Source organism: Galeopterus variegatus, unplaced genomic scaffold, assembly GCF_000696425.1.
Source record: "Galeopterus variegatus unplaced genomic scaffold, G_variegatus-3.0.2 Scaffold670, whole genome shotgun sequence".
Classification (NCBI taxonomy): domain Eukaryota; kingdom Metazoa; phylum Chordata; class Mammalia; order Dermoptera; family Cynocephalidae; genus Galeopterus; species Galeopterus variegatus.
The window spans coordinates 506,210-522,135 of NW_007726781.1; the positions used below are offsets into that span (position 1 = coordinate 506,210).

General features: G+C 42.1%; 1 protein-coding gene across 1 annotated transcript in view; it reads left to right on the forward strand.

Annotated features, from left to right (window-relative positions):
- Positions 1–1,615: 1,615 nt before the first annotated feature.
- The window catches only part of ACSS2 (acyl-CoA synthetase short-chain family member 2), a 40,181-nt gene continuing 25,870 nt past the window's right edge, over positions 1,616–15,926 (forward strand). Inside the window, exons 1-2 of the mRNA XM_008571251.1 lie at positions 1,616–1,793; positions 6,513–6,708. Coding sequence (XP_008569473.1) covers positions 1,616–1,793; positions 6,513–6,708 — 374 coding nt within the window. The remainder of the gene's footprint in view (positions 1,794–6,512; positions 6,709–15,926) is intronic.

The following is a 15,926-nucleotide window of genomic DNA, read 5'->3' on the forward strand; positions in this document are numbered from 1 at the left end:
CCAGCAAGATTTGTGCTGCCTTAGTGGAGTCCATGTACCTTCAGAGAAGTGTGTGTCCCTTCAGTGTGGTTGATAGCTCCTTGATGAAGTATCTGTCCCCTCAGTGGGGTCGATGTCCATTCTGTGAGGTCTGTACCCCTTCAGTGGACCCTGAGATCCTCCCTTCAGTATCGTATGTCTGACCATGGGGAGATTTTTTTGGGCTTATGGTGCGCTGGGCTTATGGTCAGCTGGGCAAAGAACAAGGGAGCAGGTGGGCAGAGAGACTGGGCTAGAGGTGGGCACAAGCCCTGTGTAAGCTTCAGGAGGCAGAAGCTGCCTGCTTCAGGCTTCGGAATCGCTGTTGGAATTAGACATTTAAGGATCCTTTCTGCCTTGACCCTTCTCGGCTGAGAGTGCAAGTCCAAAATGGAGGGTCCTGCCTGGTTTCTCCTTTCAGGAATGGAGGGGATCGAGGGAAGCCAGAAATGATTGAGCCCACACTGAGGCAGGTAAGAGAGGCCCCTTGGTGAAATAAACACATTGGGAAGGAAAGAAGAGAATGTGAATGATTACTCCTATTTACATAGATTTTGGTATTTTACAAATCTTAGCTTCAGCTAGAGGCAGTAAAAACGGAACTGGAGTCAGGGAACCTAGGTTTGGCCCTGACTTGGTCTTGTTTGCTTTGTGACCTTGCACACATTCCTTTCCTTTCCTGGGTTTACCATTTGCGCAACGAGAAGATGGATTTATTAGCAAAGACCTGAAGGCGCCTTCTACTGTTCACTCGATGAGTGTCGTACTTAGATCTGGATGGAGATTTGTGGAGGCAAGGAGAGTGAAGACATATCCTCCGAGGTAGGAGAAAATCTGAGTTGGCACCAGGGTCAGCAGAGAAGTCCTATCCCTGGGTCATGCCCTCAAGGTCGTGGGAGGAGCTTTTTCCAATAATAGAGTGGGGGTGTTGCTTAGAGAGGGAGGGCGGGGGGGGGGAAGGGTGTCACCTGGAAGGGAACCTACTCCACTTGGCTTTGCAACTCAGTAGGGTGACAGTCAGGATTGTGAAAGCAGTCCACAGGGCGGCTCCGTGATGGGCCTGACCCAACTCCTCTCCTTAGCCCAGCCCTTTCCTGCTCGATCTCGGTTCTAAACTCAACCCTTTATCTGTCACTCCAAGACCTCTCCCCAGACCCCACCCCACCCTGGTCACTCCATGGCCCTGCCTCCTGTCCTGTCACGTCCAGCCAGGCTACTCCCCATCACTCCACGGGCCCACCTCCTCTCCTGTCACGCCTGGCCCCGCCCCTCCCCTGTCACTCCATGGTCCCACCCTCTCTCCTGTCACGCCCGGCCCCGCCTCTTCTACTTTCACTCTAGGGCATCAGCCCTTCCGGCAAGTCAGCTCCGCCCCTATCTCTCGGCTTTTCCAAATCTCTGTCTTTGCTAACCTTGGTCCCGCCCCAATCAGGCACGGTTCCGCCCCTCTGGGCTCCGCCACCCGGTCTGCCTAAGCTCCACCTCTACCCACCAGGCCCCGCCCCTCCCGAAGGCCCCGCCCCTAGGCCTGCCTGTTTTCCCCGCCCGGCACCCGCGGCTACAGCAACGGCTGCCACCGTGCTCGGAACCTGACACGATGGGGCTTCCCGAGGAGCGGGGCCAGAGCGGCACCAGGAGCGGTGGCCGGGAGGAAGCTGGAGCCGGGGACCGGGCGCGGAGTTGGTCTCCGCCGCCCGAGGTCAGCCGCTCCGCGCACGTCCCCTCGTTGCAGCGCTACCGCGAGCTGCACCGGCGGTCTGTGGAGGAGCCGCGGGGTGAGGCCCGGCCCGGCGGGCCCGGCGGCCGTCAATGAGGAGAGGAGTAGGGCTCCCTGGGGAAATTGGGGGCTCTCTTGGGAAGTTGAGAGGTCCGTGAGGAGATGGAGGTTTTGTGAGGAAAGAATTGTGGCTTTTTGAGGAGATGGAAAAGGGATTCCGGGAGGAGGTGGGGGTTCTGTGAGATGAGGGATCCCTGGAAGTTGGGGGTTGCCCTGCGACTTGGGGGGTTTCGTGAGGAGATGTGGGTTTCCGTGAAGGAAGAAGCGAGGTTCCTTGAGGAGATGAAAAGGGAGGGGGAGGTTCGTTGAGGAGAGTGAAAGTTTCATGAGAAGAGAAGGGGGGGGGTTCCTGAGGCGAAATGTGGGGGTAAAAGGGGCGAGGGGACGCCTTGAAGGGAGGAGGGCCACGAGCCGAACTTTCTTTGCCTCTCTTTCGTGTTAACTCAGCCATTGTCTCCTGAGACTTTTAACCTGTGATTTAGTCTCAACTGTTGAGAGACAGTACAGGTCTGGTTCTCATCTTTGCGTCCCCCAAATTAGTAATGAGGCCCCAGATGTATTTTTAATATATCAGAAATCCCAATGGAAATTACCCAATATAAGACTGAAAAAGTCATTAAAATAAGTTGTTTTTATTTTTTCTAATTTGGGTTGGGATTGTAATAACTTGCAGATTTTGATAGATAGTTCCATGTCTTTAAAATGTGTGAGGAAAATTTCCTGTCCTTGCCCTCATTCTGGGTAAGGGGTCAAAACTGCACCCCAGTTGGGAGGCAGCATGATGTTTGGTAGTGAGATAAGCATGGGCCACAAATGAAACCAAGAAAAATCTAGATTTTGACCCTGGCTCTGCCACTCACTTACTTTGGGGTCTTAGGCAGATTTTTAAACCTGTCTGAGATTCATTTTCTTCATCTATAAGATAGGAATAATAATACTTTGCCTCAAAGGTTTGTAGGAGGACTAAAGTGTGCATTATAGAGAACCTGATGCACAGTTGATATTCAATAAATTTGTAGCCTGATAACAATAAGAACAACATGGAGGAAACAATTACCAAGTAATGCAAGACAGGATTGAATCAAGTGTAAAGTGATAGATTACTGTAGACAATGTCCAAGTTTGAGCCTCAAGACCTCTTTTCACTTCTCTTCCCTCTCTATATTTTCTTCCATCATGAGTTCACCTGTTTCCCAAGGGTGAGCTATTACTGCCACAATAATAATTCGTATTCTATTTATCTAGCCCTGTACCTGGCATCTAACTTGTGCTCTGGTTCCAAATTTCATAGACCTGTAGACCATTTATATTCACACACCTTGATTTATTACTATATTCAATATGACTATGACTGGAATTACCAATTTTCCCTCCCAAACCTGCTCTCTTCCCTAATTTTCTAATCCCTGTCTGTGTCAATGGCACTGTCCTAAACCATAAATCTCTTTCATTGTCCTCTCCAATAAGATCTATCTATGTATCTTATCTAGATTTTATAGATTGCTTACTGCTTGGTAAGCAGAATTCCAGTTTGATTTGATGGAGGGACTGTTATTATCCCATTTTACAGGGAAGGAAGTGGAAGTTTAGAGAAGTTAACTAACTTGCACAAGGTCATGAAGCTAGTTAGTGGTGGAACTGCAGTATGAACTAAGGCAGTCTTGACTGCAGAACCTATATCCTGATAGCAATGTAAGTCCTCTTCCCTGACTCCACAGTATGCTTTTCACCAAATTCTGTCAAATACTCCTTCAGAATGTCTCACAGATTTACCTTTTCTTCCATTCCCACTGACCCTTTTAATCAAGGAAGCAGCCTCCTAATTGGTTCTCTCTCCACCTAGTTTCACCACCCTCAATCTCTCCACTAGATTTATTTAAACACCATTAGATTAATATTCTGGAAATACCGCATTCACATGTCACTGCAAAAATTTTCAATAGTTCCTTATTTCCTACAGTTTCAAGTTAAAATTCTTTTCTTTTAAGACCTCTGGATAATCTAGCCCCACCCCACCTCTTTATCTTTATCTCCCACTATTCCCTACCACACCCCTCATTCTAGACAGGTCATTCTCTTTGATATCCTAGATACACAAAAGTCCCTTCCCACCTTCTTGCCTTTGCCCATTTCCTTCTGCTCCTCTCTACCTAGTCAAACTCCACCAGTTCCAAAGAGCATTCCCTGATCATCCCAGTTCATGCTCATCTTTTTTCTCTTCTGAACTTCTTTAGTACTTAGAATCTGTGCCAATAAAACATCCAGATTCCTCCACAAACACAAAAAAACTCTACAAAAAAACCCCAGACAAAACTAAGTGAGCATAAAACTCAAGTTTTCTTCATTCCTTGTTGATGGACATGAGCGTGGTTTATAAATATTTTTATATAATATGTGCTTACTATTATTACTTAAAAATATTTTTGAGTATTTATATGTATTCTAGTTACTAGCTGTGTGGTCCTTGGGAGAAGAGTTTCCTACGCTTCAGTTTTCTCATCTATAAAATTAGGATAATTAATGTATACTTTATAGGAAATAATGTCATAAAGATAAAACGAGATTAGTCCAGTCCCTGATATGTGAATGGCATTTGATAAATGCCAGTTCCCAAAGGCCATTTAGTGTTCTATCATGTTACTACTTGTATTACTAGCTTTCATCAGTTTGTTTTTGTTGGCTTCTGGGTTGTTGTTTCCATTTTCACTATGATAAATAGTGTTGCTATAAAGATGTCTTTAGTAATCACTTTTTTTCCTCTGGGATGATTTTCCAAGTATATTCCCCAAAGTTGAGTTAGCAGGTAAAAGGGTATAAAAAGTTTTATGGCTCTTGTTAAGCATTGCCCTGCTATCCAGTAAGATTGTGCCAATTTCTTACAATGCCATTATTGTATAAGAAAATCTGTTTTCCCAGGGCCACCTAGACATAGGGTTTAATCAGGTTTTTTTTTTTTTTTAAAGATGACCGGTAAGGGGATCTTAACCCTTGACTTGGTATTGTCAGCACCACGCTCTCCCAAGTGAGCTAACCGGCCATCCCTATATGGGATCCGAACCCGCGGCCTTGGTTGTCAGCACTGCACTCTACCGAGTGAGCCACGGGCCGGCCCTTACTCAGGTTTTTTTAATCTTAGCTAGTTTTATAGGTATATAATGGCACCTTGGGGTTGATTTGATTTGGATTTATTTAATAGATCACAAGGTTGTATGCCATGTGATTTAATTTTCAGTTATATTTTGTCTTGTAAATTCAAAAATATTTCATGTGTTAGTCTTATCTCTCTAACTAGATTATATAAACTCTAAATCATGTAACCTTCAACAAATCATTTAGCCTCTATGAATTTGGTTTCTTATTTCCTCCCATTGTCATGCTTCTAAGTGTCTCTCTCCCTGGAGTACATTTTCTCCAGAATAGCTGGGCAGATTTTTTTTTTTTTTTTTCCTTTTTTTTTTGTCTTTTTTCGTGACTGGCAACGGATCGCAACCCTCAGTGTTGCGCCCGTACCAGACCGGGACCGGCAACGGGATCGCAACCCTCGGTGTTGCACCTGCACCTTGCTCAGCCAGTGAGCTGTGGTCTGTATGTGGGATCCGAACCCTCGGCGGGAGCGCCACCGCGCTCCCAAGCGGCGCACTGTAGCAGTGCGCCACTGGGCCGGCCCCGCCAGGCAGATTTTTAAGAATATAAATCTGATCATGATACTCTTGTGTAAAACCTTTCAATGGCTTTCCACTGCTATTGGGGTAAATACCAAATTTCCTATTATGCACAGAAGAATTGTGTGATCTGTTTAGTTTATGCACCAATTCCTGCTATTCTTTCTCTTATTCTCAGTGTTTCAGCCTCAAAGAGTTCCTCTTAGCATATGCCTTTGGTTCCCTCCCATCACATAGTACTCTTCCCCCCTCTCCCCTCCGCCCAGTGAGGGAGTAGAGAAAAACTATTCATCTTTCAAATTTTAGCAAAAATGTCTCCCTTAGGGAGTTCAAATCTTGACTTACTAAACTATGTAGCTTGGACAAGTTATTTAAGCTCTCTGAACCTTGGATTTTCAAATCCATAAAACCAAAATAGAAATAATGCCTACCTTCTAGGGTTGTGGTAAGGACGAAATAAGCTAACACATATAACGTACTTAAAGCAACATCTGGCACATAGTGAGTAACAGTTGCATAAGTAGTAGTAGGAGGAGACTCAATAAATAATTGCCGAGAGAGAATGAACAAATTAAGAGAAGAAAGAGATGATCATGGAAGGCTCTGTGAGTAAAGAATCTCTTCCTTTCACTATTTTATTACAAAATTTGCTAGTTGGTTAGCTCAGTTGGTTAGAGCATGGTGCTGACAACACCAAGATCAAGGGTTCTATCCCTGTACTAGTTAACCAACAAAAAAATAAGAAAATAAATAAAAATTACTGATTGCTTAGTATGTGCAAGGTACTGAGTGGCTGTGATTTGAATAGATGGTGAAAAATGGATAGGCAGTTTAGAGGACAGAAGGAAGTATTTGAGTCAAGATTCAGCCCATGGGATTAGAAGGTGGGTTAGGAGAGTGGTGGATGAAAAGATTAGACAGATCAAGTAGGGATGCAAGTGGTGGGTCTTAGGGCAGGGAAGTTTAACTTGGTCCTGTGCATAGATTGGTAAGCCATCTGAAGATAAATATGTCTGAAAAGCTTAGTGATGTCTGGGCTTTCCTTTCTATTGCAGAGTTTTGGGGAGATATTGCCAAAGAATTTTACTGGAAGACCCCATGCCCCGGCCGGTTCCTCCAGTACAACTTTGATGTGACTAAAGGGAAAATCTTCATTGAGTGGATGAAAGGAGCAACTACCAACATCTGCTACAATGTACTGGATCGAAATGTCCATGAGAAAAAACTTGGAGATAAAGTTGCATTTTACTGGTAAAAATATTTATCTTATAGTCTGTGGGAGATAAAAACAGTCACTCCTCACATTTATATAGTGTTTCATAGTTCATAAAACTTTAAAATCCATTAACTCATTTGATGCTTACAACAACCTGTAGAGAAAGCAAAGTATCATTAACTTAATGTCTCAGATGAGGAAAATACCACAAGGAAGTTAAATAACTTTTCTCAAATCACATAACTAATATATGACAGAATTGACATTCAAAGGCAAATGTCGTGACTTCTAGTCTATTGTTCTTGGCTTGTGGTTGGTGAGGAAGGAGGGATATGGGTAAATAGAAGAGACAGAACTGAGTATCTTTCTTTCTCATTCTTGCTTTGGGAGGAAAATGGGTATTGAATTTTTCACTACAACCATTATCTACGTCCTATTAGCCTATCTACCAGACACTATACTTAAGTGCTTAACAAATATTATCTCATTTTATGACTGAGTATCTTTCTTTCTCATTCTTGCTTTGGGAGGAAAATGGGTATTGAATTTTTCACTACAACCATTATCTACCTCCTATTAGCCTATCTACCAGACACTATACTTAAGTGCTTAACAAATATTATCTCATTTTATGCTCACAACAAATATAAAGGCACTATTTGGTTTCCTAATTTTACATATGTGAAAACTGAAATTCTGAGAAAAGTGATTTGTCCAAAATCAAACAGCTAGCAAGAAACAGGGCTGAGATACCAGGAAGTATAATTATAGAGCTTACTCTCTTAACCATGACACTATACTATCCCTGTAATTCCTTACCTGGGTCTCTCAACAGCTTTGCAAAATAAGTATTCTTAGTTTCATTTTACAGGTGAAGAAATGAGCATAGAAGGGTTACATAGTGAATAAGGTCACAGAGTGAGTAAGTGGAAGAGTGAGGTTTCAAACTCAAGTCCATATGGTCTCCCCAGTGTGAACTTTCTAAGACCTTTTCCTCATAGCAACTTAGCTCTCTAGGAAATATTATTATACTGAACCCAAACAGGATCTTGAAGTTCCAGTAATTGGGGTGTTGTTTCTGCCACCACTTATGAACACTCTGAGAACTGGTCTATTTTTTTTTAAGCTAGTCAATAGGAGTAGGTTGGATGCTTCATGGAAGAGCTCAACTGGTACTCAGTCAAAATTTACCCAGTTTGTGGATATATTGAGAAAAGCCCTAATCTGAGAGACAGGAAATTTATGTTCTCATTCCAACTCTGCCATTAAGTTGCCATGTAACCACAAGCAAGGCATTTAGCTGTTTGAGAGTCAGTTTTCTCTTCCGTAAAATGGGGCTAATAATTCCACCCTTGTCTTTCTCACTGGATTATTATAAAAACCAAATGAGATGATGTCATAATAGCATTTATTTATTTATTTATTTATTGGAAAACATACAAACATGAGTGGTCTATGATCACATTATCATTGCTCAATTGGGGGTCACTCTGCCACTAAAACTGTTAATAACTGTCTGTTATTTCTGTTAAGACTCTTTTTAGCACCTGCTCTAGGGCTTTATGCTGAGCTCCAGCCAATACTTGGGCCCACCTCCTAGGTTCCTTAAGGAGCAGAAAACCTTTAACGATCTACATAGGAGATGCTTGTGTCTGAATTTATTCTCTGATTTGAAATAACTCAGGTGCCTGATGAAAGACTGAGAAAACATAGACCAGAATTTTAAACTGCTGGAGATTGCTCCAGAATCCTGAGGCCCTTGTTTCTTGAGACACTAATTCCCCTATCACCCTTATGTGAACAGGCCCTAGAAAGCCTCTCTTTCCATCTGTAAAAATGAGGGGAATAGACTAGATCAGTGTTTTCCAAAGAATGTTCCAGGAACCACTAATCACTGGAAATATTGGCAGAGGCTTCTTAATTCATGAGACAAATGAGTCTGAGAAACACTACATAATAAATTGCCTTTGGAGATTCCCAATGTATACTAACATAGTAAAATCTCCAAGAAGTCCTATAGTAGAAATACCCGATTAATTTTCCAAACTTATTTCAGCCCCAAACACTTTTTTCAGCATGCTATTAATATCACAAGAAGCAGTATTCCATGGAACACCAATTTGGGAAGCACTGGGTTAAATAATCTCTAAATTTACTTCCTCTGGTGCTGGCTGATTAGCTCACTTCTTTAGAGCATGGTGCTGATAACACCAATGTCAAGGGTTTGGTTTCCCATACCAGCTAGCTGCCAAAAAAGAAAAAAGATTACAATCAATTTACTTCCAGTGCAAAATTCTGTAACTCCATAACAAGACATCCTCGTTCCATTTTTACACTGGGCATTCCCTCAACAAGAATTGTTAAAGATATTGGGTGCTTAGTCCTGTGTTAGGTGTTATGGATACAGGGATAAAGGGGTGGGATACAGGGATAATATGTGCAGTTATTATTCAATTATTTTATGTTTATAGTAAAGCAAAAGCAAACTACAGATAAATCACATCTGTAAGAAAGTAAAGTACAAATATGCCAGATATGTGGTTACTTTTCTTAGTTACCTCCATATTTTTTTTTTTTTTTTTTTTAAAGATGACAGGTAAGGGGATCTCAACCCTCGACTTGGTGTTGTCAGCACCACACTCAGCCAGTGAGCGAACCGGCCATCCCTATATGGGATCCGAACCCGGGGCCTTGGTGTTATCAGCACCGCACTCTCCCAAGTGAGCCACGGGCCGGCCCAATTACCTCCATATTTTTAAATAACATGCTTATACTGATATTTCTTCATATTTTTAAGGAAAGTATTGATTTCCTATTATGATAGATGAGAATTTAGTTCTCATATATCCCTCCAACTTCTTTCTCCCATCCTCCCAATATGATTATACCTGTTTTCTAGTTCATCGAAAATCACTGTTTAAATAAGAGTAGTATATTACAGTGGCACTTCTTTTTCTGTATACGTTTTTGTTTTCTCTGAAGTTAATAATTACCCTCCATTTACAATGTAGAGTGGGGGTTGTTAAGGAAAGAATCCTCTGATCAAGGTGACATTTGAGCAGAGATCTGAAGGAAATGATGGAGTTAGAGTGGGGGTTGCTAAGGAAAGAATCCTCTGATCAAGGTGACATTTGAGCAGAGATCTGAAGGAAATGATGGAGTGTGCCATGCAGGTAGTTGGAGTGGAGAGGGGAAATGTTCCAGGTACATTCGGAAGAGCAAGTGCACTGCTAACTGGTTATGTTTGAAGACTAGGTAGGAAGTTAGTGTAGCTGAGGCAGTGTGAGGTAGCTATTGTCAGCAGGATGCTAGTTCACGTAGAACCTTGAAAGCCAATGTAGACTTTGGCTTTTATTCACAGTGGAAGGGGGAAACACTAGACAGTCTTGAGCATAGATGTGACAATAATTTGGCTTATATTTAGGATCTGTCTTTTGTGTTGAGAATAGAATGTAGGAGGGCAAAAGTAGAAGCAGGGTGATCAATTAACTATTATAGAAATCCAGGTGAGAGATGATTGTGATTTAGACCATAGTAGTAGTTGTGAAGATGGTTAGAAGTGGTCAAAATCTGGGCCGAGCCCGTGGCGCGAGAGAGTGCGGCAGCGGGAGCGCAGCGGCGCTCCTGCCGCGGGTTCGGATCCTATATAGGGATGACCGGTGCGCTCACAGCGCTCACTGGCTGAGCGCAGTGCAGCCAGTCTCAAAAAGGACAAAAAAAAAAGTAGTGGTCAAAATCTGGATCTATTTTGAATGAAAAGCTCATGGAATTTGCTGGCTTGGATTGGATGTAGGGAGTGAGAGAAAAAGTCCAGGATGTGTTCAACAGAGGATGAGGTCCATATATGGGAGATCTTAACTATTTTTTTGGAGATCTATGAAAGGATTTTATGCAGGGTAATGATATGGTCACAGGTGGGTTTAAGAAGATTCATCTGGATACATATGAAAGTGGCAGTGTGATGGGAGTGTGAAGGCCACAAAGAACTGAGTTTGTTATTCAGGGTAGAGATGCCTGAACTGAGATGCTACTGGAATGGAATGGAAAGATAAAATTTTAGAGTAATTTACAGGAAAGAAACCAGCACAGGTGACTGGATGTGTAGATGGTGGGGAGACAGGGAGAAAGTGAGAGGGAAAAGTCAAGAATTATCTTTGTCTATATAACACTTTGCCTCTTTCACGGGCCCACATTATCTGATCCAAGGGCTGAATTTGCCCTCTGGAACAAGACTTTGGTTCTAACCTCTCTTGCACTGTCTTTACCTTGGTGTGACAGGTAGGAGTGTTGGTGGGGATTTATGTGTATGTGTGTGAGAAGAAGATCAGTAACAAAGTATTGGGAGAGTCATTTTGGGAGAGATAGTCAGTGGAGGGATGTTAGACATAGCTGAAGGAGTGGGAGTTGGCTAGTGGAAGGGACCCAGGGGACAGAAGGTGATTTGAGGAATTAAAGGGTTTATGGGGAGAGGATGGAAAGAGTGGTTAATGGCTGATATTCTGGCCATTTATACTAGCTGTTTAATACATGGTTTATTTCAGGAGAGGTCTCCAGTCACCAAAGCCCAACAAATTTGGTATAGTCTATTCCTTCCATTGTTTGCTTTGGGTTGCTTATGGCTGTCATTATCTCTGGCTACCTCAACCCTCACTCTCAGTTGAAATCACTGCTGTCTCTTCATGGGCTCTAACTGTATTTCAATTCTTCTCTAGAAAGTGGAGCTTCTGAGAAGCGGGTGATGCTTTTATGAGTGACCTTAGGACAGAAGCTCTGCTCTCAGGATCCCTGTATGCTCCCAAGTACGAATTCCAGAGTATGATATTAGGAACTTCCCAGATGCCTGCGGGGGTATGTGTATATACATTTAAGAGGGTGAGGATGGTTGAGAATGTGAGATAAGCCCATGTTTTGACAAGGAGAATATTTGTCAAGATAACATGGAAAGCCATAGCCCTAGAGTATATTGTAGTCTCATTCATGTCCAGGGACTGATAATTATCTAGGTATGCAGTTCACTGAAGCGATATGGAGAGAGAGAGAGACTTTTTTACCCACAATCTACATCTTCACTGGTTTCACAAGTCTATCTACTGATTAAATTATACTTGGTGAAGAAAAACACTCATTTGAGAAAGAAGATGGCTTCAGAACATTCTCTTCCCCTCTTTGGGCCTCCTCTTTGTGGGAATGGTGGGAGATGAACTACAAATACGCTACAAGGTCCCTTCTGGCTCTGATCATCCAGGATTTTGTGATTGTTTCTGAAGAGGAAGTGATTTTTAGAAGTTTTGTTGTAGTCTGTGGTGACCCTATGGTGTCTCAATAGGCAGCTGGATTTCTGTTGAGATGGTATGAAAAAGAAAGGATTTTAGAAGGTTTGGGGTAAAGAAGCTAAGGAATGAGTCTGCTCCTTTTGCTTGGAGTTAGTTTGTGGCTGGTAGCATAAACACTTGAAGCTGATGGGACATATGTGGGAAATACCTGTTGGGAACAGTCTTTCTCCACTTGAATCAGGTGGGCAGATTGTGAGGAGGATTGGAGGATTTCATGTTTAGGGTAGATCTCTAATCTGTTTCTTTCACTTCTCCCTGAGTTCCATGATCCTTGACACTTTAAAAAACACCTCTCTAAAGTGGTGAAAATGAGATAAATAGACTGTGCTATCCAAGTCACTTTTTGGAAGTAGGTGGCATATGAACAATAAATGTATTGCTCCGAAGACTGCCTTGAGGCCTGTTTCAGTGTCCTGGGCTCTGTGTCAGCTACCTGAGTTTGTGTCTGGGCCAACTTTTTATACTGGTGTGTTCAATAAACATTTAACGAAGAATGTTCTTTTCTGAGCCTTTCCCTTTTATAAACTGTCGGGGGTGGACAGGAGACTTGCTTTAGCTACTTCTGGCACATACCCTGAGAATTTCTGTCACAAATGTAGGGAACTGCACTGACAAGGCAGCTTGGAGAGGATGGGGGAAGAGGAGAAACCCAGTACTGGCCTCCTCTCCTTTGAAGATAGCAGGTGGTGGTCACATGGGAGCGTGGGAGTGTGGATTCTTCCCTTAGGGCAGCCTCACATTTACAACAGCAGATACAGGGAGCCTGGAGCTGAGGATGGGCCTTCCCTCTTCTCTTGGATTTCGTTTGGGAAAGATTGGGCATTGGTAATGATCCCCTGGGTCTGACACCTTGAACCTCCATCTGAGAATTTAAGCCTCAGTTCCAGTTCTTAGAAGTCATTTAGTCCACTTCTCATAAAAAGCAGGCATTGTAGTCCCAATATCACCACCCCCAACAATCCCTTTAAGTTATCATTCTGATTCTGGATTATTCTGACTTGATCCCTGCTCTAATGCGTACTAGTTGGGCAAGTTACCTAACTTCTCTGTAAACCTCTGTTTTCCCATCTGTGAAATGGGAATAACAACAGTTCCTATGACATACATTATTGTGAGGAGTAATTGGAATACCCTGTGTAAAGGGCTTAGCACTTGGCAAACAGCGTGTTAGCTATTTTTTTTATTATTTCAAAGTCACAAACATAAAACAGGGAAAAGCAGAGCTGATTTGGTTGAAGCATCAATGGGAGCCACATTCTATTGGCTTCTGTACCCTGTCGCTGTAGTCTCTGTGAGGTATATGTGTGGAACTTCTAGGCATTTGCAAAGCTCAATTTGCAAACCCCTGATCTAGTCCAGTGTTCTTGTTTTATGGATGAGGTAATACTAAGTCCACATTTCTAGATTCCTCATATAATGTGGTTTGCTAAACAACCCCTTCATCATCCATGTCATTTTCCTCTGGACATACTCTAGTTGGGCAATCTCTCTCCAGCTATGACCTGCCTCACACAGAGTACTGTTATTGTTCTTTGACTTTTCATGTCTAAGATTATATTAACCTCATTGACAGCCACACTCTACCTCTCAGTTTATAATCTCACATAATACTTAAAGTTTTGTTTTTTTTTTCTGTTTAGTCTCATAATAAACTGTCTCCCTTGTGCCGTACTTGTATATTTGTTCCCTTGTTTTTTTGAACCCGGGTATGGTTCTCAACACTTGACAGATGAGGAACTTGAGGCTCAGAGAGTGGAAATGACTTGGCCAGGGTCTCATAGCAGTTATAACTTGTTCTGCACAAAATACTTACATTTCTTATTCTATACACTATGCTTCTCCTTATACAGCCTTAGCTTCTTTGACAGTTTGTCATCTGTCTAGTCAGTAGTTTATTTCGAGAGTTTAGAGCCGGTTTTTGAAATGTTGATATATTTGTAAGCTAAAGACATTAAAGTGCAAACCTCAAGGAAGTAACATCCTTTCCTTAGCCCGTATGTGTTTATTCATCTATTCATTAAACATTTTTTTTTACTGAATATCCATAATATATATTCAGCATAATACCTTGAGAATAGGTTTTGAGGGGTACAGGGCAATAGCAAGGAGACCAATAAGGAAGCATTTACAATTGCATTTAAATAAAGCACTCACAGGCAAGATATGATAATAAAGAGGTTGTGAAAAGTGTTAGATTTTGAATATTTTGAAGGCGGAGCCAATAGGATTTGCCAATGAACTTGATATAGTATATAAGATAATAAAGTCATGAATATCTCCAAGGGTTTTTGTCTGAGCAATTGGAAAAATAGAATTTCCGCTAGTTGATATGGAGAAGACATTGGAGGAGAGGGTCTGGGGAAAGGATTAAGAAAATATACACAGAGATATAAAATTGCAGCTTTGGCAAGTGCTAGTGAACCATTGAAGAGTTTTAAGTTAGGGGTATGACATATCGGATTTACATTTTGAAAAGATCACTCTCTTGATCACATGTATATTAAAAAGAATAAAAAGCCTAGCCTGAGGATCTGCAGGCAGAGGTTCTCGATGCTTTGTGACTTTGGCAGCAATTGATGATATTCTTCTGAGCCTCAGTTTCCTCACCTTTCAAACGGGTATAGCAAATCCTGTTCTGCTAACCTCAAAAGATTGCTACAAAGATTAGCTGGGAGAGAGCATACGTAGGGATACAAAGTGGAGTGGGGAAAAGGGGGATGGGGAGAGAGGTCAGGGATAATTGTATGGGGGACACGGGGTATAATCACAATTTATAGTAATGGGCATGCTGCCAGTATGGATCTGGACATCACTTCTTGGGTACAAGTGGTGACAATCAGCTTATATCTCATGAATATTCATAACCAATAAAAAAAGAACTATGCAAAAAAAAAAAAGAAAGAAAAATGAGAAAACACATTGAAAAAACACTGCTATGAGTGAGGTGTGCTATTCTCACACATATCACAGGCAACTGAGGGCACTGTTAGACAGAGGGAATCAAGGCTGGTAACCACATATGACTTTTCTATCCTTTCCAAAATTCCCTTCTTTCTTCTGTGGATGCTTAGCCTTTTTTCTCAAACTTGGCTCAGAATCCACAACTTCTAAAAAGTGTTTCATGACTGACCACACTTGACTAAGTTATTTCTCTTTGTATCCCTTTGGTGATTTTCTTTCTTTCGTTTTTTTTTTTTTAAATGACCAGTAAGGGGATCTTAACCCTTGACTTGGTGTTGTCAGCACCACGCTCTCCCAAGTGAGAGAACCAGCCATCCCTATACAGAGATCCGAACCTGTGGCCTTGGTGTTATCAGCACCACACTCTCCCAAGTGAGCTATGGGCTGGCCCTCCTTTGGTGATTTCCCACTCTTGCATTTTCTTGTTTTCTCTGAGCACTCTTCCCCAAATTAACCATAGGTGGTGGATGGTTTATATCTCTCTAACTAAAAATTTTAAGCTTATGAAAGTAAGGACTAGTCTTCCTTTCATTCAATTATTTTTGTGATTTGGCAAGCAGGAGACACTGATTGCCAGGTGGCCACTCTGGCAAAGTTTGCCCATTTCCATTCCTCTATGGTTTGGTATTTTAGTAGGTAAAATGTTTTAAGGTGGAGTAGAAGCCTTTTTTCTAGAAGACTCTCTGATTTTTCTTTATAGAATAAAGATTAAACTGAGCACTTGGAACCCTATATATGAGCCATCCTTAGTCTATATTATCAACCTTTAGTTTTTTTTTTTTTTTTAAAGATGACCGGTAAGGGGATCTTAACCCTTGACCTGGTGTTGTCAGCACCACGCTCTCCCAAGTGAGAGAACCAGCCATCCCTATACAGAGATCCGAACCTGTGGCCTTGGTGTTATCAGCACCACACTCTCCCAAGTGAGAGAACCAGCCATCCCTATACAGAGATCCGAA